This window comes from Bubalus kerabau, chromosome 20 (genome assembly GCF_029407905.1).
Source record: "Bubalus kerabau isolate K-KA32 ecotype Philippines breed swamp buffalo chromosome 20, PCC_UOA_SB_1v2, whole genome shotgun sequence".
NCBI lineage: Eukaryota > Metazoa > Chordata > Mammalia > Artiodactyla > Bovidae > Bubalus > Bubalus kerabau.
In genome coordinates, this window is record NC_073643.1 from 54,763,826 (window position 1) to 54,781,944 (window position 18,119).

The following is an 18,119-nucleotide window of genomic DNA, read 5'->3' on the forward strand; positions in this document are numbered from 1 at the left end:
ATATTTATAACTTGTTATTAATTTGGACAATTTTCAGGCTTCCTTCTTTTCTTGGCAGAAATAAAAGGAGACTTAGACACAGCCTCTGGTTGGGCACATGTTCAGAGGGCATCCTGCTGAGGAGGTTTTATTTCTCCTAACCAAAAGATAATGTCTGTCAAAGTTTTGGCCAGTAATTATTCTCCGAAAATATCTTTCTTTTGAAAGGTGAGGGCTTTTTATAGTCTTTCATTCATAATCCTGTTTTGTATCTTTGATGTTATCACAGTCTGAAACTGATTCTAAACTCTAACTTTTTCCTTACTTAAAGATTATATTTTAAGATAGTTCAGTGAGCACCTGGTGTATTTCTGATGTTTTCTATGGTTTCCTGTAAAGGCTTTTACTCATCACTCGAGCTGCGCTAAAAAATAGGCAAAGTTAGCTGAGAGACGACTTACCGAGAGAGATTCTCGTAGGGGAACGGATGTCTCAGCTCCTCTGACCAGCTGAGCTGTGCAAGTCAAACATATAGACAGCATAAAAGTAGGAAATGCACAGTTTCTTCTGAGTTGGGGGCGGAGTTTTACTGAATAAGTATCTGGCCGTGCAAAAAATCATCAAAGAACGTCCTTTTTTTTTTCTTTCTTAAATTGAGCTTAAAATAGACTAGAAAATAGATCTCTAATCTGAAACTTTATTCGTGGGTTTCCCTGATTACGCAATTTCTTTTTGCTTCTTAGTTCACCCAACTACCCAAATGGTTAGAAAAAAGAAGGAATTAAAGGATATAAGAACTAGAACATTCATGAGCATCTAGTCAAAGGGCCATGTTTTACTGAAAGAAACTGCTGTCCAAGAGACAAATGATTTGTACTAGACTGCAGGGCTTATCAATGGGGAGGCTCAGAGGGTGAGAGATTCTGACCCACTTGCTATTTGTCTTCCACAGAAGCCAAATGAAACTGACTTTAAAGTGGGGGGAACATCTCACATTGACCCTGTGATCCCCCTTAAACCTGGGCTTCCCAGTTGGCTCAGTGGTGAAGAACCTGCTTGCTGACGCAGGAGATGTGGGTTTGATCACTGGGTTGGAAAGATCGCCTGGAGGAGGAAATGGCAAACCACTTCAGTATTCTTGCCTGGAAAATCCATGGATGGAGGAGCCTGGTGGGCTACATACAGTCCATGGGTTTGTAAGAAATCTGACAACTGAGGGACTGAGCATGCATGCCCCCCCCCCCACTTTGTTCACTCCCTCACTACCCCCTCTTTCCTCCCACAACTCACACATACACTCACCACCCAATACTATTTTCCTCTGCAAACTAAAATAGCTGATTGCTTAAGGGTTTTTACTGTACGTTCACCTGTGAGCTGAACATGTTGCCCATCTTTCTCCAGATCAAGTACCTTCGGGGCACATCATTATAAAATGTTAGCCTCCTTGTTCACCATTTTGCAGCCCTCCAAGGCAGCCCATGTTTGTGGGTAGCTGTACTGTGCCAGGGACATAGGTAGCATAGTCCCACACTCCAAGGATACAGTCTATCTTGAATTTCTTTGAGAATTTTTCAACATGAAACAGGCAGCAAGTGGCAGAAGAAAAGGGTCAAGTTCAGGATTCTATTTCAATATCTCCAGTCACCCCAGGCTTCCTTGGTGGTTGGTTACTTATCTAAAAACCTCAATTGTTGACAACAGAACTGAGAACATAGAACAGAACTGAGAGCCAGCCCTGAGCCACAGGAGGGCCCTCTGCGTGCTTTTGTTTCCTCCACCACAGGCTAAGAAACACACGCCAACACGGACTTGTGATCTGAGAAGACCCCAAACCTGCTGAAGTGGCCTCTGCAGTCAGTTGCCTGAACTCAAAGCCTGGCCCTACCCTCAGCTTTCTCATTTGTGGAATGGGCTGAATAATGGTAGTTGCTCCTTGGGTTTGTTGGGAGGATTGGTTGAGACATCCAAGTTGAGAATGTAGCATATAATATACACTAAAAAAAAATTAGACTCGTACTCATTCAGTGATTCTTTCTTAGAGAGATTTATTATATAAAATTCTAATAAAATTGGTTTCCTGGGGTCCTTGTCAGCAAAGCAGAAGCTGAAAGGGAGAAGCTAATGGCTGGTGCTACAGAGTAGGGAGTTATGACTGCTGGGGAAAGCCAGAATAGGGCAGAAAGAACCAGCAACTGGCAATCAAAACCAGGGAAATGAATCATGAAAAAAATGTTCAAATTCATGCTGTATGTGGATTCAGGAGACAGCAGTTGAGAACTGGAGTCCAGCCACTAGGCTGGGCTTGCTGCTAAGTCACTTCAGTTGTGTACGACTCTGTGTGACCCGATAGATGGCAGCCCACCAAGCTGCCCCGTCCCTGGGATTCTCCAGGCAAGAACACTGTAGTGGGTTGCCATTTCCTTCTCTAATTCATGAAAGTGAAAAGTGAAAGGGAAGTCGCTCAGTTGTATCCAACTCTTAGTGACCCCATGGACTGCAGCCTACCATGCTCCTCCATCCATGGTATTTTCCAGGCAAGAGTACTGGAGTGGGGTGCCATTGCCTTCTCCAGGCTGGGCTCAGTCCTCAGCTTTACTGTTTACCACTTGATTTGTACAAGTTTCCGAAACTTTCCAGATCTTAGTTTTCTTATCTGTAAAATGAGGGCAAAAAAACCCCAATCACAAATGTGCTTGACAGATGTGTGGTCAAGATCAAACGACGGAACAAATGTAGAGCCTTTTGTTGGTACTGGCTCTCTGTGGGCTAGTTAAGTGGTGTCGTACAAAGTATGCTTGAGAAAGCATTTACAAAATGGGTAGCAAATAAATTAATACAAAATTTCACAGGAAACGGAATATAATTTTGTCTCAATGAAGAGACCCTTGTGTGTTCACTGGTAATACACTGGGTAGAACTCTTAGATGCTGCAGGACAAACATAATGTTTCTGTGTGTGGCTTTGGTTGCTTTGTACTTTACCACATGGACCTGGGGTTTGTCTGCCCTGTCTTCTGTGGGTTGTCATTGGGGTGGTTGTAGACTTGAGGGAACGCTTACCCCCAGAGGGCAGTGTAGAGTAGTGAAGCAGGCTCAGAGTCACCCAGACTGTGCTGCTGACTCATTGTGTGCCCTGCCAGATCCTACCCCTCTCTGAGCTTCTGTTTCCTATTTTGTCAAATTATGTGCTAGACTTTAGGGGCCCCAGGAGACCTCCCTCCTGAAATACAAAATGACTCCATGGCCAAGTTGCTTTGGAAAAGACACATTTGGGCAATACAGGGTGAGGATTCACAGGCTGAAACAAGGAAGCACAGCTTAGCAGTGTGTGTGTGTCCCCTTTTAGGGGGACATTCAGGTCACCTTTTGGGATAGGGGTTCATTCCAGGGATGATCAAGGAAGGGAGGACCCATGGGAACGTCTTCAGCATTTAATCAATGAATTGTTGCTCTGGATACAACAGCAAGGCAAACCAGTGGTTTATCATGCCATGACTTAGTTTTCCCATCTCTGCTTATCTTCTTACCTTGGCCCTTCCAGTTTCCAGGGCTCTGGTTCTGATATGCAGGCCTTCAGACTCTCCGTGAAGAATGATCTTTCGGCTGGTTTGCTGCTGTGGACTTGATGCCCAGCCCTCCTCCTGGGGTGCTGGCCAAGCTTTCACTAGCTGCTCCAGGTCGAGTCATTGTACCCAAGTTCTGAGGGCAGCTTCTCTGTGCTTGCCCACGCCATCTCTGGACCATGACTCAGAGCATCACGCGCAAGATGGGGAGGACACCTACTCTTTTCTTGGGTTCAGAGGGCCAACTGCATGAGCTCAATAAACTGAAACCCTGGGGGCTCACACTGACTCTATCAATGTCAGCAGTGAGATGGGCTGAAAAGATAGCACACGAATCTCTTAGTTTTTAAATCATGTATCTAATTCTAAAACTAACACATCATGCTCATTGTATCAAGTTAGGAAAAACAGAAAAATAGAAAGTACAGAAAAGATTAGTCATTATCTCACAATCTCAAAACAGTCCCTCAACACATGATGTATTTTAATCCAGACCTTTTCCCATGCATACTTTTTGATTAATTGTTCTCACACACATACCCGTTCATTATGCTGCTCCTTTTTTTGGCTAAAAATTACAGTATAGGTATGTACCCATGTTATTAAAAATTCTTTATAAATACATCGCTTTAATTGTTACTTAGATTGATGTGTAACTTACATGTAGCAAAAACACACTAGTCCTAGGTGTACATTTTGGGGAAGTTTTCATACACATACATCCCTGTCACCAGATGATAGAGAGCAGCCCTGTCACCCCAGAACATGCCCTCACACCCAGCCCCACCTTGCAGGGGCCAGTCTGTCTTCAGTGCATGAATGAGATGTACCTCTTTTATAGCTCCACATAAATGGAATCACAAATGCTGTCCTCTTTCTGTCTGGCTCCTTTTGTTCAACTGAATGCAGTAACTGTATGTGACAGAGCTCTGTTGTTAGGTGAGCCCTTTCCCTGGGTCACTCACTTGGACCGCATGTTGTGGGTGTTGCTGTCAGTGCTCTGATATCTCCACCAAGGAGGAAACTCCTAGTGTCCCTGAAGCCCCCTTCACCAGCAGAGCCAGAGAATCCCCACGGTTCTCAAAGATACAGGAAGAACCCCCCACCCCCACCAGTATTACCTTTTGCACCTGTGTGCCTCAGCAGTGATGCTGGGGTCCCATGACTCCTCTTCCTCTACTGCTTCAGACACCATTCATGGTGAGTGGGAATGGGGGGCCACCATCCTGTCCTCTTCACTCCCACTGTGTCTGTCCATTAAGTTCAGTTCAGTCACTCAGTTGTGTCTGACTCTGCAAACCCATGGACTGCAGCACACCAGGCTTCTCTGTCCATCACCAACTCCCGGAATTTACTCAACCTCATGTCCGTCAAGTCGGTGATGCCATCCAACCATCTCGTCCTCTATCATCCCCTTGCCTTCAATCTTACCCAGCATCAGGGTCTTTTCCAGTAAGTCAGTTCTTCACATTAGGTGGCCAAAGTATTGGAGTTTCAGCTTCAACATCAGTCCTTCCAAGGAACAGCCAGGACTGATCTCCTTTAGAATGGACTGGTTTGATCTCCTGGCAGTCCAAGGGACTCTCAGGAGTCTTCTCCAGCACCACAGTTCAAAAGCATCAATTCTCTGGTGCTCAGCTTTCTTTACAGTCCAACTCTCACATCCATACATGACTACTGGAAAAACCATAGCTTTGACTAGATGGACCTTTGTTAGCAAGGTAATGTCTCTGCTTTTTAATATGCTGTCTAGGTTTGTCATAGTTTTTCCAAGGAGCAAGTGTCTTAATTTCATGGCTGCAGTCACCATCTGCAGTGATTTTGGAGCCCAAGAAAATAAAGTCTGTCACTGTTTCCATGGTTTCCCCACCTATTTGCCATGAAGTGATGGGACCAGATGCCATGATCTTCGTTTTCTGAATGTTGAGCTTTAAGCCAACTTTTTCACTCTCCTCTTTCACTTTCATCATTAAGAGGCTCTTTAGTTCTTTTTTGCTTTCTGCCATAAGGGTGGTGTCATCTGCATATCTGAGGTTATTGATATTTCTCCTGGCAATCTTGATTCCAGCTTGTGCTTCATCCAGCCCAGCATTCTGGATGATGTACTCTGCCTATAAGTTAAATAAGCAAGGTGACAGTATACGGCCTTGATGTACTCCTTTCCCAATTTGAATCCATACTGTTGTTCCATGTCCAGTTCTAACTGTTGCTTCTTGACCTGCATACAGATTTCTTAGGAGACAGGTAAGGTGGTCTGGTATTCCCATGTCTTTCAGAATTTTCCACAGTTTATTGTGATCCACACACTCAAAGGCTTTGGCATAGTCAATGAAGCAGATGTTTTTTTCTGCAACTCTCTTGCTTTTTCGATGATCCAGTGGATGTTGGCAATCTGATCTCTGGTCCCTCTGGCTTTTCTAAATCCAGCTTGAACATCTAGAAGTTCATGTATTGCTGAAGCCTGGCTTGGAGAATTTTGAGCATTACTTTACTAGTGTGTGAGATGAGTGCAATGGTAGTTTGAACATTTTTGGCATTGCCTTTCTTTGGGATTGGAATGAAAACTGACCTTTTTCAGTGCTGTGGCCACTGCTGAGTTTTCCAAATTTGCTGGCATATTGAGTGCAGCACTTTCACAGCATCATCTTTCAGGATTTGAAATAGGTCAACTGGAATTCCATCACTTCCACTAGCTTTGTTCGTAGTGATGCTTCCTAAGGCCCACCTGACTTCACATTCCAGGATGTCTGGCTCTAGGTCAGTGATCACACCATCGTCATTATCATGGTCGTGAAGATCTTTTTTGTATATTCTTTTGTATAGTATTCTTGCCACCTCTTCTTAATATCTTCTGCTTCTGTTAGGTCCATACCATTTCTGTCCTTTATTGTGCCTGTCTTTATTGCATGAAATGTTCCCTTGGTATCTCTAATTTTCTTGCAGAGATCACTAGTCTTTCCCATTCTGTTGTTTTCTTCTATTTCTTTGCAATGATCACTGAGGAAGGCTTTCTTATCTCTCCTTGCTATTCTTCGGAACTCAGCATTCAAATGGGTATATCTTTTCTTTTCTCCTTTGGCATTGCCAAAGCTTCTCTTCTTTTCTCAGCTATTTGTAAGGCCTCCTCAGACAACCATTTTGCCTTTTTACATTTCTTTTTCTTGGGGATGGTCTTGATCACTGTCCTTTGGACCCTTCCCAGTTGGACCCCTTTACCCAGCCCATGCACCACGCTCCCCTAGCCCTGTGCAGATCATCAAGCTGAGTAGACACTAATAGGCTGTCCACTTCATCACTTTGTTAGATATGTCCAGACTTGGTGGAAACCCCATAAACCTGCTGAGAAGCCTGCTCTGTGCACTTTGGGATTTCTTTCAGATCAGTGTGCAGACATGAAGCTAATGCAACTTTATGTGTGGTGAGGTGTGGTTTAGTTGCTAAGTCGTGTCTGACTCTTGCGACCCCATGGACTACAACCTGCTAGGCTCCTCTGTCCATGGGCTTCTCTGGGCAAAAATACTGGAGTGGGTTGCCATTTCCTTCTCCAGGGGACCTTCCTGACCCAGGGATCGAACCTGGGTCTCCTGCATTGCAGGGAGATTCTTTACCAACTGAGCTATGAGGGAAGCCCCTAAGTGTGGTAACAGAAGTCTAATGTACGATTAAGGTGTATACTAGACCTAGCACAGTCTTCAGTGGGTCAGGTCACACCTTCACCTCTATGTTCTGCTTTCTGTATAACAGGATATTAGGTGGGACTTTTCCTGTTGCCCCAGAACTGGCAACTATGGCCTGAGGCTGAGGACAATGAGGTGTTAAGTACCTTGAAATTCTACAAAAAACCACTGACACCTAGGATTGAACACCTCCTCCAGGGCTTTCTAAGTGTGACAGAATCAGCTCTGTGCCCCTAGTCACCATGACAACTCTTCTCACTGAGTCCTGTACAACGAGGAGACAGGTTTGGGCAGGAAAAGGTTTTAGAAGTGGATGAGGTTGATGGGAAAGAGGGTGGGGTTCCTCTCCTCAAAGCCAAAGGAGGGACCTCTGAGAGAAACATGTGAGGAGTGGGAACTTGCCGGAAGGGGAGGCCAGTACCTCGTTCCTGGGTGGGGCATCCACTGGGCAGCAAGCCCCCTGAGCAGGAAAGAGGAGATTGGGAGACAGGTGATGGTGGAGACGGTATGTGGCAGTGAGATAACAAGAATGTCCCAAGGATGTCTCGTGATAAACGTGGTGCCGGACTGTGGCATCTGGAGACATAGCCAACTCAGTCACTCACCACACCCAGGGCTGGCCCTCCCTGAGTTCATAGGCTGCCTTGTGGAGGCAGCTCACCAGCCCAGACCCTTTTTCACTAGTGTTGGGTTTCCTCTTGGTGGCCCTTGGTGGCCTTTGTCACTGGCTAATCTCACCTGAGGCCATTTCAATTTGTCAGAGAAATTTTAATAGGGAGAAAAAGTGAGGGCAAAGAGGTAAGGTCTTGATGGCTTACTTCCAGGAGATGGCAGGGCCTCTCTGAAAAATACTCAAACTGTCCCAGTTACCACAGATTGAGGAGGATGGTATGGGTTGGTCGGTGCCAAGTGCCAGCTCCACCAAGAGTCTTAAGTATGATACCCACACCTTGGAATGATCATCTTTCCTGACATCTGCTTACCTCAAATGGCCCACTTGAATGCTGTCCCTGGGATAAAGGAGACTTGGGGTTTCCACTTCTAGAAAATGGTTCTAGAGATGGTTGGCAGCTTTTAAGTGGCAGTTTGTTTGGTGGCAATAAAATCCTGCTGTAGCTGTTATTTCTATGCTGCAGGACTCTCACTTTCTCCTTGGGGCTCTCAAAAAATTTCACACACACGTCTGTTTCTGTGCCTTGCATACACTGCCTTGCATAATGTATTGTGATTATTCATACTCTATTGTGATGATTATTCTCCCCTGCTCCTCCCCATCAGTTGTCTCTGGGCTGGGAGGTCTAAGGGCATGAGAATAACATAACCATCTCTATGTGCCCTCCCCAGGCTGACACACACTGACTCCTCAGGTGTATTTGTCACATTGAATTCCATCATGGAAAAAAAATTTTCCAAATTTTATTTATGGAGGCACTATGTAACGTATGTATCAGTTAATTTTTGTGCTTCTTAGTAAACAACCCCCACAACTCAGAAGCTTGAAACAGCTAACGTGGACTGCTTACTCCCGTGACATGTGGCTGCTGGGTAGCTGGGGCCCAATTCTGCTCTCTGCGATTTCCCACTCACTCAACCAGGCACCTGGGCTGAGGGACTTGTGGTCTGGGATGGACCTCCCTGCGGCTGAGCAGGGAGAGCCAGAGACTCCACCCAGGCATTTCAGCACCCTGCTCGGATGAAGCAGGTGTCAATTGTGCTGTCTCCTGGCCGAGCCGCCTGTGGTCGGGCTGAGGGGTGTCCCTCCTGTAGGGTACGCTGCAGGTCACACATCAAGGACAGGCATGTGTAATCACACAGGGGAACAGTGAGAAGTTGTGAACAGTGAGACAGTTTGTCACACCACCGCATAACAAAACTGGCAGTTTAAGATTTTTTTATTGTGGTAGAAATAGAATATGAGATTTACACTTCTAACAGTTTTTAAGTATGCAATAGAGTATTATTATTTATAAGCACACTATTTAGTACTTACTCATCCTGTATAACAATTCTATGCATGTTGATAAATGGATAAAGAAAACGTCTACACATTCAAGGAATATAATTTAGCCTTAAAAAAGTGGGAAATTCTGCAGTATGCAACAACATGGATGTACTTGGAGGGCATGATGCTAATGAAATAAGTGAGACATAGGACAGGAACTGCATAATTTCACTCATGTGTGAAATCTAAAATCGTCAGACTCATAGGTGAATAGAATGGTGAGTATCAGAGTCTGGGAGAAGAAGTACAGAGGAATTGGTAATCAGAAAGTTCTTAAAAAACAGTATAGTTAAGAGTGTTGATTCATTTTCCAAGTTATAGTTTTTAAAAAATTAATTTGTTTTAATTGGAGGACAATTGCTTTATAATATTGTGGTAGTTTTCAGGTCATAGTTTTTTAAAACAATATTTACATTTCATCATCAAAACAAAATTTAATGCATTCATTAGGATAATACAGATATCTGAAGGTGAAAGCCGCCCCCCCCCCCCCCCCCCCCGCCAACACAACATACACCTCTTTCTGAAGCCTCTAAACATGAAGTAAGAAAGTAAAACCTTAGTAACTTCCAGTTCCCCAGTTGCCAGGTTCCAGGATCCCTGTGTTTCTTGCCTGCATCAGATTGGAGATGCTCTAACACGTAGGTATATTCTTAGCTTAGCTCAAGCCAAGACCAAAGTCTTTGCTTGCTTAGGTGAACTTCTCCAACTCCCTATTAGGAGTTCCCACTGGCCAAAGAGAGGACCCATCTGAGCATCAGTAAAGATGCAGCAAAGCATGAAGCATTCAAATAGGATTAAATCCATGACTTTCTAGACTTCATAACGAGGCAAAAAAGATTTTTGGTACAAAGTCAGAATAAAGACACACAGTTGAGATGACAGTTGTGGTGTGCATGCTGTAATCTGAGATTATTTAGATGCTATATCACCATAAGCTAGTAAACCCATAGCTCACAGACCTCCAGCTCCCTGACAATATTTATTTATGTTGAACCAACGGTCTCCCAAACACACCATGTGCTCCACCAATACCAGAATTGTCTCTATGACTAATACAGTATTTTTAGGCTTGGCATAATAGTAAGTATCTTAAAAATGATACTTTACCACAATTTTAGGTTTCAGTTTCCAGCTTTCATTTAATTTTTACTTAACGTTGAAATACATGTGTGTGTGTGGTGTCTGTGTATGTTTGTGTATCTGAACTCTCTGCCTGTGTGCAAAAATGAGTTGCCAGAAGGTAATTTGGAAAACATTTTTTTTCCAGTCTGTCTAGAGTCTTCCTCATCTAGGCCTGCCTTGCCTGGTAATAGACCCTGAGGTCACAGGCTGATGTTTGTTTTTCAGAACAGGCCCCTTCTCTGCTTTGAACACTCACCCCAGTATCCCCACTGATTGTCTTCCCTCTCCCAGGCCCAATAGGGGTTCTTGTTGCACAATTTCCTTCACATTCTCCCCACAGCTACTCTCCTGGACCTCTACAAACCGGCTTTTGGGGTGGGGCAATCCTACATGCAGAACTGTGATAAAGGCTGTGGGGAGACAGGTGGGCAAGGGCAGCAAGAAAGCAGGAAAAGCCACAAAGAAACAAAATACTGTCAGATCCCTTTAGGGGTTCTGGCGCATCCTTCCTGACTTTTGCTCTTGACCAATTCTGGAAACATTCCTGCGCATCTGGTGTGAGCGTACCCCTCCACTCCTCATGGAGGGACTCTCTAGAGCCCACTCCTTTCTCATAATCACCACTTCCACCCCTCCCCTTTCCGTTTTTAAACAAAGGCTTTTATTTTTTCATCTCATTAAAGATTATGTGTATTTTATAAACAAACATTTTAATAAATTTTTGTACAGAGGGATGAGGCCTAAGAAGCATATGTACAATGGGGCAAGGTATTGAATAGATTTCAAATGTAGCTTGTGTGGTTGTCATAGTTAAACTGTAAAGAAGCAGAAATGTGTCATGCACTTAGCAGAAGAGGATCATGGGCCTAGCCAAAGCTCCCAGAGAGTTCTTACAGTTCCCTTGCTCGCCACAACCTAGGAAAGCCTCCAAAGTTAAATATGGTAGGAGGACCAGTGCTGCTGCCTGGCTGGGCAAGCGAACCCCTTACCTGCGTCCTTATAAAGGCTTAAACATGCTTACACTTTCACCTCCTCCCCCTTGGTCCGAACTCTACTCCCCCTCTTTCCATTCACTTTCGCCTGACTCCTCTTCCCAATCTCCAGAGGATTAGGTTGATAGAATCAAGAGAGTAAGCGAAGTGGTGGATGGGGGGGAGGTGGAGGGAAGAGCACAAAAGCAATATGGCATTTTCTAGGAACTGAGATGAGCTCGTTGGAGATTCCAAGTCTCTGCCCACAGTTGTTTTGGAATATTCCCTGAGCACGGTGACTCTACAAGAGTAACATAAGTCTTCATTGATTCACATAATCCTGAAGTTCCTGGGCACTTACTCTAGAAACTTTAGACTCCTCTGTTCTTCAACAAGCCCTGGCGGCTTATCATATATGGATTGCTATCCCCTTTTGAAAATAACAGGTGAACTTCTACTCTTCTATAAAGCAGCTGAGACTTCCTGTTCCCCAGTGGAATGTGTGTATGTTGAACTCACTCGATCTCCTGTCTCCCCATAGAAAACTGGGCATTGTTTGCAGAGGTGTTTGGCAATATGCTTTCGGAAGAATGTGGAGAGATACCTCCTGAACTTCTCCCCAACAAAGGCGTAGATGATGGGGTTGATGCAGCAGTGGGTCAGCCCCAGGGTCTCTGTCACCTGCATGGCTTGGTCCAGCTGACTGCTGCTCTTACAGTTACTCAGGCCAAAGAATTCCTGGAAGGTGCTCAGGAGAAGGACGATGTTGTAGGGAGCCCAGAAGAGAAAGTAGACAATCATGATCACGAAGATGAGCCTCACAGCCTTGTGCTTCTTCTTCTCGTTGCGACACCGGAGCAGGGTTTTTATGATTCCTGAGTAGCAGATGATCATGACAAGCAGTGGCAGCACCAGCCCCAAGACGCTCCTCATAATTGTATGGAAATTCTTCCATCCTAGTGGAAAATAAGGGGCACAGGCGTAACCTGAATGTTCTTCGAGGGATTTGATAAAGATGATTCCTGGGAGAGAGGCGAACACAGCCACCACCCAGGTGACCCCACTGGTCACCACCCCAAAGGTGACTGTCCTGGCTTTTAAAGCAAACACAGCATGGACAATAGCCAGGTACCTATCGATTGTCAAAAGGATGATGAAGAAGATTCCACCAAAATAACCGATGTGATACAGCCCTGTGAAAAATTTGCACATCACATTCCCAAAAACCCACTGGTCTGCAGCATAGTGAGCCCAGAACGGCATGGTGAGGAGGAACAGCAGGTCAGAGATGGCCAAGTTAAGCAGGTAGATGTCAGTCATGCTCTTCAGCTTTTTGCAGTTGATTAGGATGAGGACAACCAGCAAGTTGCCCACAAAACCAAAGATGAAGACCAGCGAGTAGAGTGGCGGCAGGAGCTGTGCTTCGATTTGTCCCACGCTGGTCTTTCGGCAGGGTTCACCGTAATCATAGTCATAACTGGTGGTGGGTTCTTCATCATTCCCCTTGACATTTGTTGTAAACAGAGAATGAGATGTGGGAAGCACATTGTGGCTGAATGTATCATTGCCATCCATCGTCCTCGGTCCTGTAAACAGAAGACAAGATGATGACATACAGCACAATGGCTACAATCCCCAGTCTTACGAAGGTCCCTGCTCCACTTAAGCAACATCCCAGGCTTTGTCTTTCCTTGGCAGCCATCTCCTTGAAAGCGTGTGTGCTAGTTCACCACTTCCCCTTATTCCTGATCACAGACACCAGTCATCTTTCCACAGCCATTTCCCAACACCTTGGCCTTCCTGCAGAACCTGACTCTCATTATAAGGCTGACCGTGCTGGACACTTGCTTTCTGTACTAGGCCTGTGACTCATTACTGGATGATAGTATATAAGGGGACTCCACTAGGGAGCTTCTGGAGATGCTCATAATGAGCCATTTTGAGTTGCATTTTCTGTTACTTGCCACCCAAAGTGTTCTGAACACTCTTTCAACTTTCTGCCCCCATCATTTTGCCAAAACTTCTCTTGCCAAGATTGCAATGACAGCCCAGTTGTAAACACCCTGGCTTTTAGTTTCATCTTCATCAAACGTTTGATCCTTCCGATGACCGCTTTCATTTAAAACTTTTGGTTTGGAAATTCCCTGGCAGTCTAGCGCTTAGGACTTCATGCTTTCACTGCTGAGGGCCGAGTTAAATCCCTTGTTTGGGAACTAAGATCCCACAAGATGCATAGCACAGCCAAAAAGAAAAAAAAATTTTTAAGTTAAAAAATAAAAAAACCTGTTTGGCTTCCAGTAGGCTAGTTCCTGGCCTACCACTTCTTTTTCATATTCTTTGTTGGGGTTTCCTCCCCATGCCTACGCTGTAAGGGTCCCTAGGCACCATCCTTGGCTCCCATTTCTTTACCATTTACCTCTTAACCCTTGTTCCAAAGTTCTTCCTGAGTTGTTTTCAGGTTCTAAGTTTCCTGTAGGCTAATGCTTCCTAAAGCTCTGCCTTCCAGCCCCACCTCAGAATTGAATTTTCCATTGCCTATTGTATATATCCCCATAGACTTATTTATTTAACCAATATTTATTGAGCACTTACTAGGAGCCATACTCTATTTTAGACAGACAGCAAAGTGGGTATCATATAGGTACCTCGAATTCAACCCACCCCAAACTGAACACCCCTGGAAAGTTGATTCAGCTTGTGGATTCTTTATCTTGACCAATGTCATGTACTCCATTATTTAAGAAGTAAGATTTGACATTGTCTTGGGTCCACTCTTTTTCAGAAGATTAGGAGCCAGGCCTTTGGAGCTAAACAGACCTAGACTTGAATCCTGCCTCCAGTGTCCAAGTTGTGTAATTTGAGATTAATTACTTCTTCAGCTGTCAGTTTCTTTTTGTTTAATATAATAACCATGCTGAGTTACTGTGGAAACAGACAGTGCAGCATCTAGTACAAAGAAATGCTCTGTATTCTTGTTGTTATTATTATTATGTTATATGGATTCTACCTCATAATCACCTCTCAGAGTCATCCCCTCTGCACCTCTTTCAACTGCCACTCTCTTGCCTCCTATGCATCCTGGCTTTGCTAAGCTCTTTTATTTGTTCTTGCCTTTTTCCTTACCATGTTCTGTTTCAATCTGTCTTCTCTGAAACTGAAATTGGATCATGCTCTTCTCAGTTTAAAATTCAAGTAGCCCCATGATTTGTATATGGTAGGGCTTCAAAGGCAATGCCCAGGCTACTCATCATGGCTTTTCTAAGCTCCTTTCTTCTCAGCTTCATCTCTAATCACATCTCAAATCCCAGATCCTGTGGTCCAGCCATACCCATCTTTTTCCCACTTTTCCCAGGCTCATCATTTCCTTCAGGCTTCAGTGATTTTGCACATGCTTGCCCCCTTGCCTAAAATGTCTGGTGAGTTCCTGTTCATCCTGCGATCTGTGTGTGTGTGTGTGCGCGCGCGCGTGCGCCCGTGCACTCAGTCATGTCTGACTCTTTTGCGACCCCAGGGACTGTAGCCCACCAGGCTTCTTTGTCCATGGAATTTTCCAGGCAAGAATACTGCAGTGAGTTGCCATTTCCTACTCCAGGGAATCTTCTCAACCGAGGAATTGAACTTGCATCTCCTGCATTGGCAGGCAGATTCTTTACCACTGTGCCACCTGGAAAGCCCTCTCCCCTTGTCTGTGAACTCCAACCATCCTCCTCTGTCATATCATTCTTATCATCTCAAAACATTGTGCATGCCTTTATAATAAACACATTATCATGTACCCATTGTGTGCTCCTTGAGAGAGAGGACTAGGTTATGTTTCTGTCTTCAGCACTTATGATAGCACCTGGCTAAAGGAGGTACCAGTAATATGTTCATTGAAAAAATACATAAAACTCATAGTAAGTGTGACAACTAACAACATTAGAATTGTTCTCAAGAATGTTTATTTTTTTCCTGGCAGTGACTGGATTTGTTTTTAATCTGTGTACATGCCTTATTTTTCACTTTCTCTTGTGATTGATACATTTCACAGATTTTGAATTTCACAGCACTGAACTAGATTCTTTAAATGAGCAGAAACTAAATAATACTTCTGATCAAACTTGAGGAAAAAATGTATCCACCTAAAGAATTAACACTATAGTTGATTAATTGACTGTTCATTAGGCTCCATGTGCTATGCTAAATACTCCTCATATGTTAATTAATGTAATCCTTAACAACAGTTTTGTGAGATAAATATACATTTTAAAAGTGAAGAAATAGAAGCATGGATGAATTAAATAATTTTTTTCCCAGACTCACAATGCAAGTAATGGCTGAGCTGGAATTTGAACTGTTGGGCTATTCCATTTCAAAGGCCTTCAAGGGTTTTCATCTTCAGACTCTGAGAACAGAGATGAATATAGAAGAATGTAGAAGTAACCGATTTTTTGGTTGTTCTTCATGCCTTGAACAGAATGTCTTTGGCATTTAGCCTTAAAATCCACACACTTGCCCATACAAATGTGCTCTACCTATAAGTGCACAAGCACACAAAAACACACATACACGCACATTTCTGCCAGTAAAATAAGCTCCAAGAGGGTAGAGAGCTTTGTTTTTGCAGTGAACTCTTAGTGCCCTAGAATCCAGCCTAGTACATATAAATATCAATTGAGAAGTGAATAATGGAGAACTAGTAGGCTACAAGCTTCTGAGAGAGGGCTCCCCTGTGGGCTAGACTCCCAGGTAATCTAGTGGGAGCTGTTATAAAAACTAAAATATTGGGGTTCCTTGCACATAGCCTCTTAGCTGTAACAGGCCCTCTGGGCTGTTCTGTAGTTAGTCTCCTCATCTGTATGGAAAAGTGTAGACTGGATCAGTGGTTCTGAAATGCTGGCTTTCAGATTACACAGGAAGCCTATAAGTCAGAAATACACAGTGCAGACCCTTGTTCTGGTGATTCAGATTGGGGATGAACTGCCCCAGCCACTTCCACCGTGTGTTTCCTATGCTTTGTTGTTCACCTGCCTCTCAAGTGCCAGAAACCTTCTTTTTATCATCTACTCCCGTGTCACCTAGCTCCTACCACAGCAGACACGTAGCAAGGAGGCTGAAGAGCACTGGTTTAGGTGTCACTTTCAAGTGTCAAGACACATCAACCAGAATTGATTAAAAGCTGCCTCTCAGAAAAATGAACCCCTCACTTCAGCCTCTGAATTGAAGTAAGAAGTGTATTTTGGTGCAGGGCCTGTACTATCACATATATGGACTAGAGGGGGAGAAATTCAGGGTAGAAAGTTCCAGCTCTTCACAGTCCTTGGGGCCTGAGAGGGGCAGAGTGAGAGGAGCAGTATTTGAGAAGCCTGATTGTCCTACTTTCTTAATTATCTTCTTTTAGCCCAACTCTCTCCTACCAACTGAGCTCTGATGGAGTTCTCACTCTGCTTTGTGCTTCCTTCCTGCCATTGGGATCTCTCTATCATTCCTGGGACAGATGCCACTCTCCACCCCTTTCTCCTGTTTTGATCATCCCCCAAGTTCCTGGGCAATACAGATTCCCAGTCCCTGCATCTAGCATCGAGATGCTTTGAGCCTTTGATTCATAAAGTGATGGAAAATGCACCCCCAACTCACCGGTAGATGGCTTCTTTTAAGTGGCACTGGTGTGTCAGGCTTCTCAGCAACTGAACCAAACAGATCTGGAGGTAGAAACTTGGCGTGCAGAAGTAGGAAATAAAGTTTCCTGCAGAAAGAGAAGGCGGAGATACAAGGGCAAGTAATGGTAAAGATTTGAAAAAAAGAATGATATAGTTCTTCTTTTCCAGCCAGGAACGATGTACACTAGGTTAAAGTCTCCAGAGTAGAATTAATTTTGAAATCTTGGTTATGCAACATTGAGGGTTTAAATCAGGCACACTCTGTGTTTGCTCCTGGGTCTAACGACTCTGGGCTTCTTTATCTTGTGGTTCTCTATATCTGGACATCTTTCACTCTCTTCTGCCAGTAATAATTTGCATGAAACGAGCACACTAGAATTTCATTTCCTAGAGGATAAATGCTAATGGGGGCTGTTGGTGATGGTGAAGGAAATTAGGTTTTGTTGACCATATGCTCTGATTTCAGTGGCATCAAGGATTTGGGACTTGGTTAGAAAACTTACTTAGACAGAACTTTTTAATGAAAAGGGAATGTTAAATGGTCTCTTCTGTCAGAGATGTCCTTAGTAAGAAGATCCTCAGCTGTTATAGGTTCCAATCTTGAGAAAAGAGTTTTGCTAAAAGAAAACACAGTTGAGATTTTGGGAAGATAGTAGGTTAGGAAGTACCGTGAGTCAGTCTCCTCACCTAGACAACAGTTTCACTGGCAGAAGCTGTCTAATCTAACTGATTTGGAACTCTGGAGTCTGTTGAGGGTCTTCAACTTTCAGGAGAAGGCTTGGATGACCAATTGCAGTTAACTATGGCCAATTTCAGCTCTTGGCACAGTAACCCCCACCTACTTCCCTACCCCAGGCACTTTTGGCAGGCAGTTCTGCATGTGTTCCTGGGGGCAGCTTGCACGTAGCTTGCAGAAGCCAAGGTGGGCACAAATTGGGCCCTGACCTCCAAATATCAGGGATCTGTGCTCTGATCACTCATGACTGCTTCTGATCTTAGAAATGCAAACAAAGAGAAGGGCAGCCATTGTCGTTGTATTCCCCTCATAGTTGTAAGCCCCTCCCCCTCTGGCTGAAGTGACTTTCAGGGTATTTAAAGAGCCAGTGCCCTTTATTTTTCTCTATTTGATTTTTCTATTTTTCCCTTTTTGGGAGTCACACA

The 18,119-nt window shown here is 44.1% G+C and overlaps 2 protein-coding genes across 6 annotated transcripts in view; one reads left to right on the forward strand and one right to left on the reverse strand.

Moving 5' to 3' along the window:
• LOC129634848 (C-C chemokine receptor type 1-like) overlaps positions 1 to 18,119 on the forward strand; it is a 250,081-nt gene that overhangs the window by 39,200 nt on the left and 192,762 nt on the right. The window lies entirely within an intron of this gene.
• CCR2 (C-C motif chemokine receptor 2) lies at positions 9,755 to 17,068 on the reverse strand. The gene is made up of 2 exons (XM_055557214.1): positions 16,936 to 17,068; positions 9,755 to 12,905 (listed from the first exon to the last, which is right to left on the reverse strand). Exon 2 carries the CDS (start codon positions 12,892 to 12,894, stop codon positions 11,782 to 11,784), a length of 1,113 nt encoding a protein of 370 aa, XP_055413189.1. The 5' UTR covers positions 12,895 to 12,905; positions 16,936 to 17,068; the 3' UTR covers positions 9,755 to 11,781.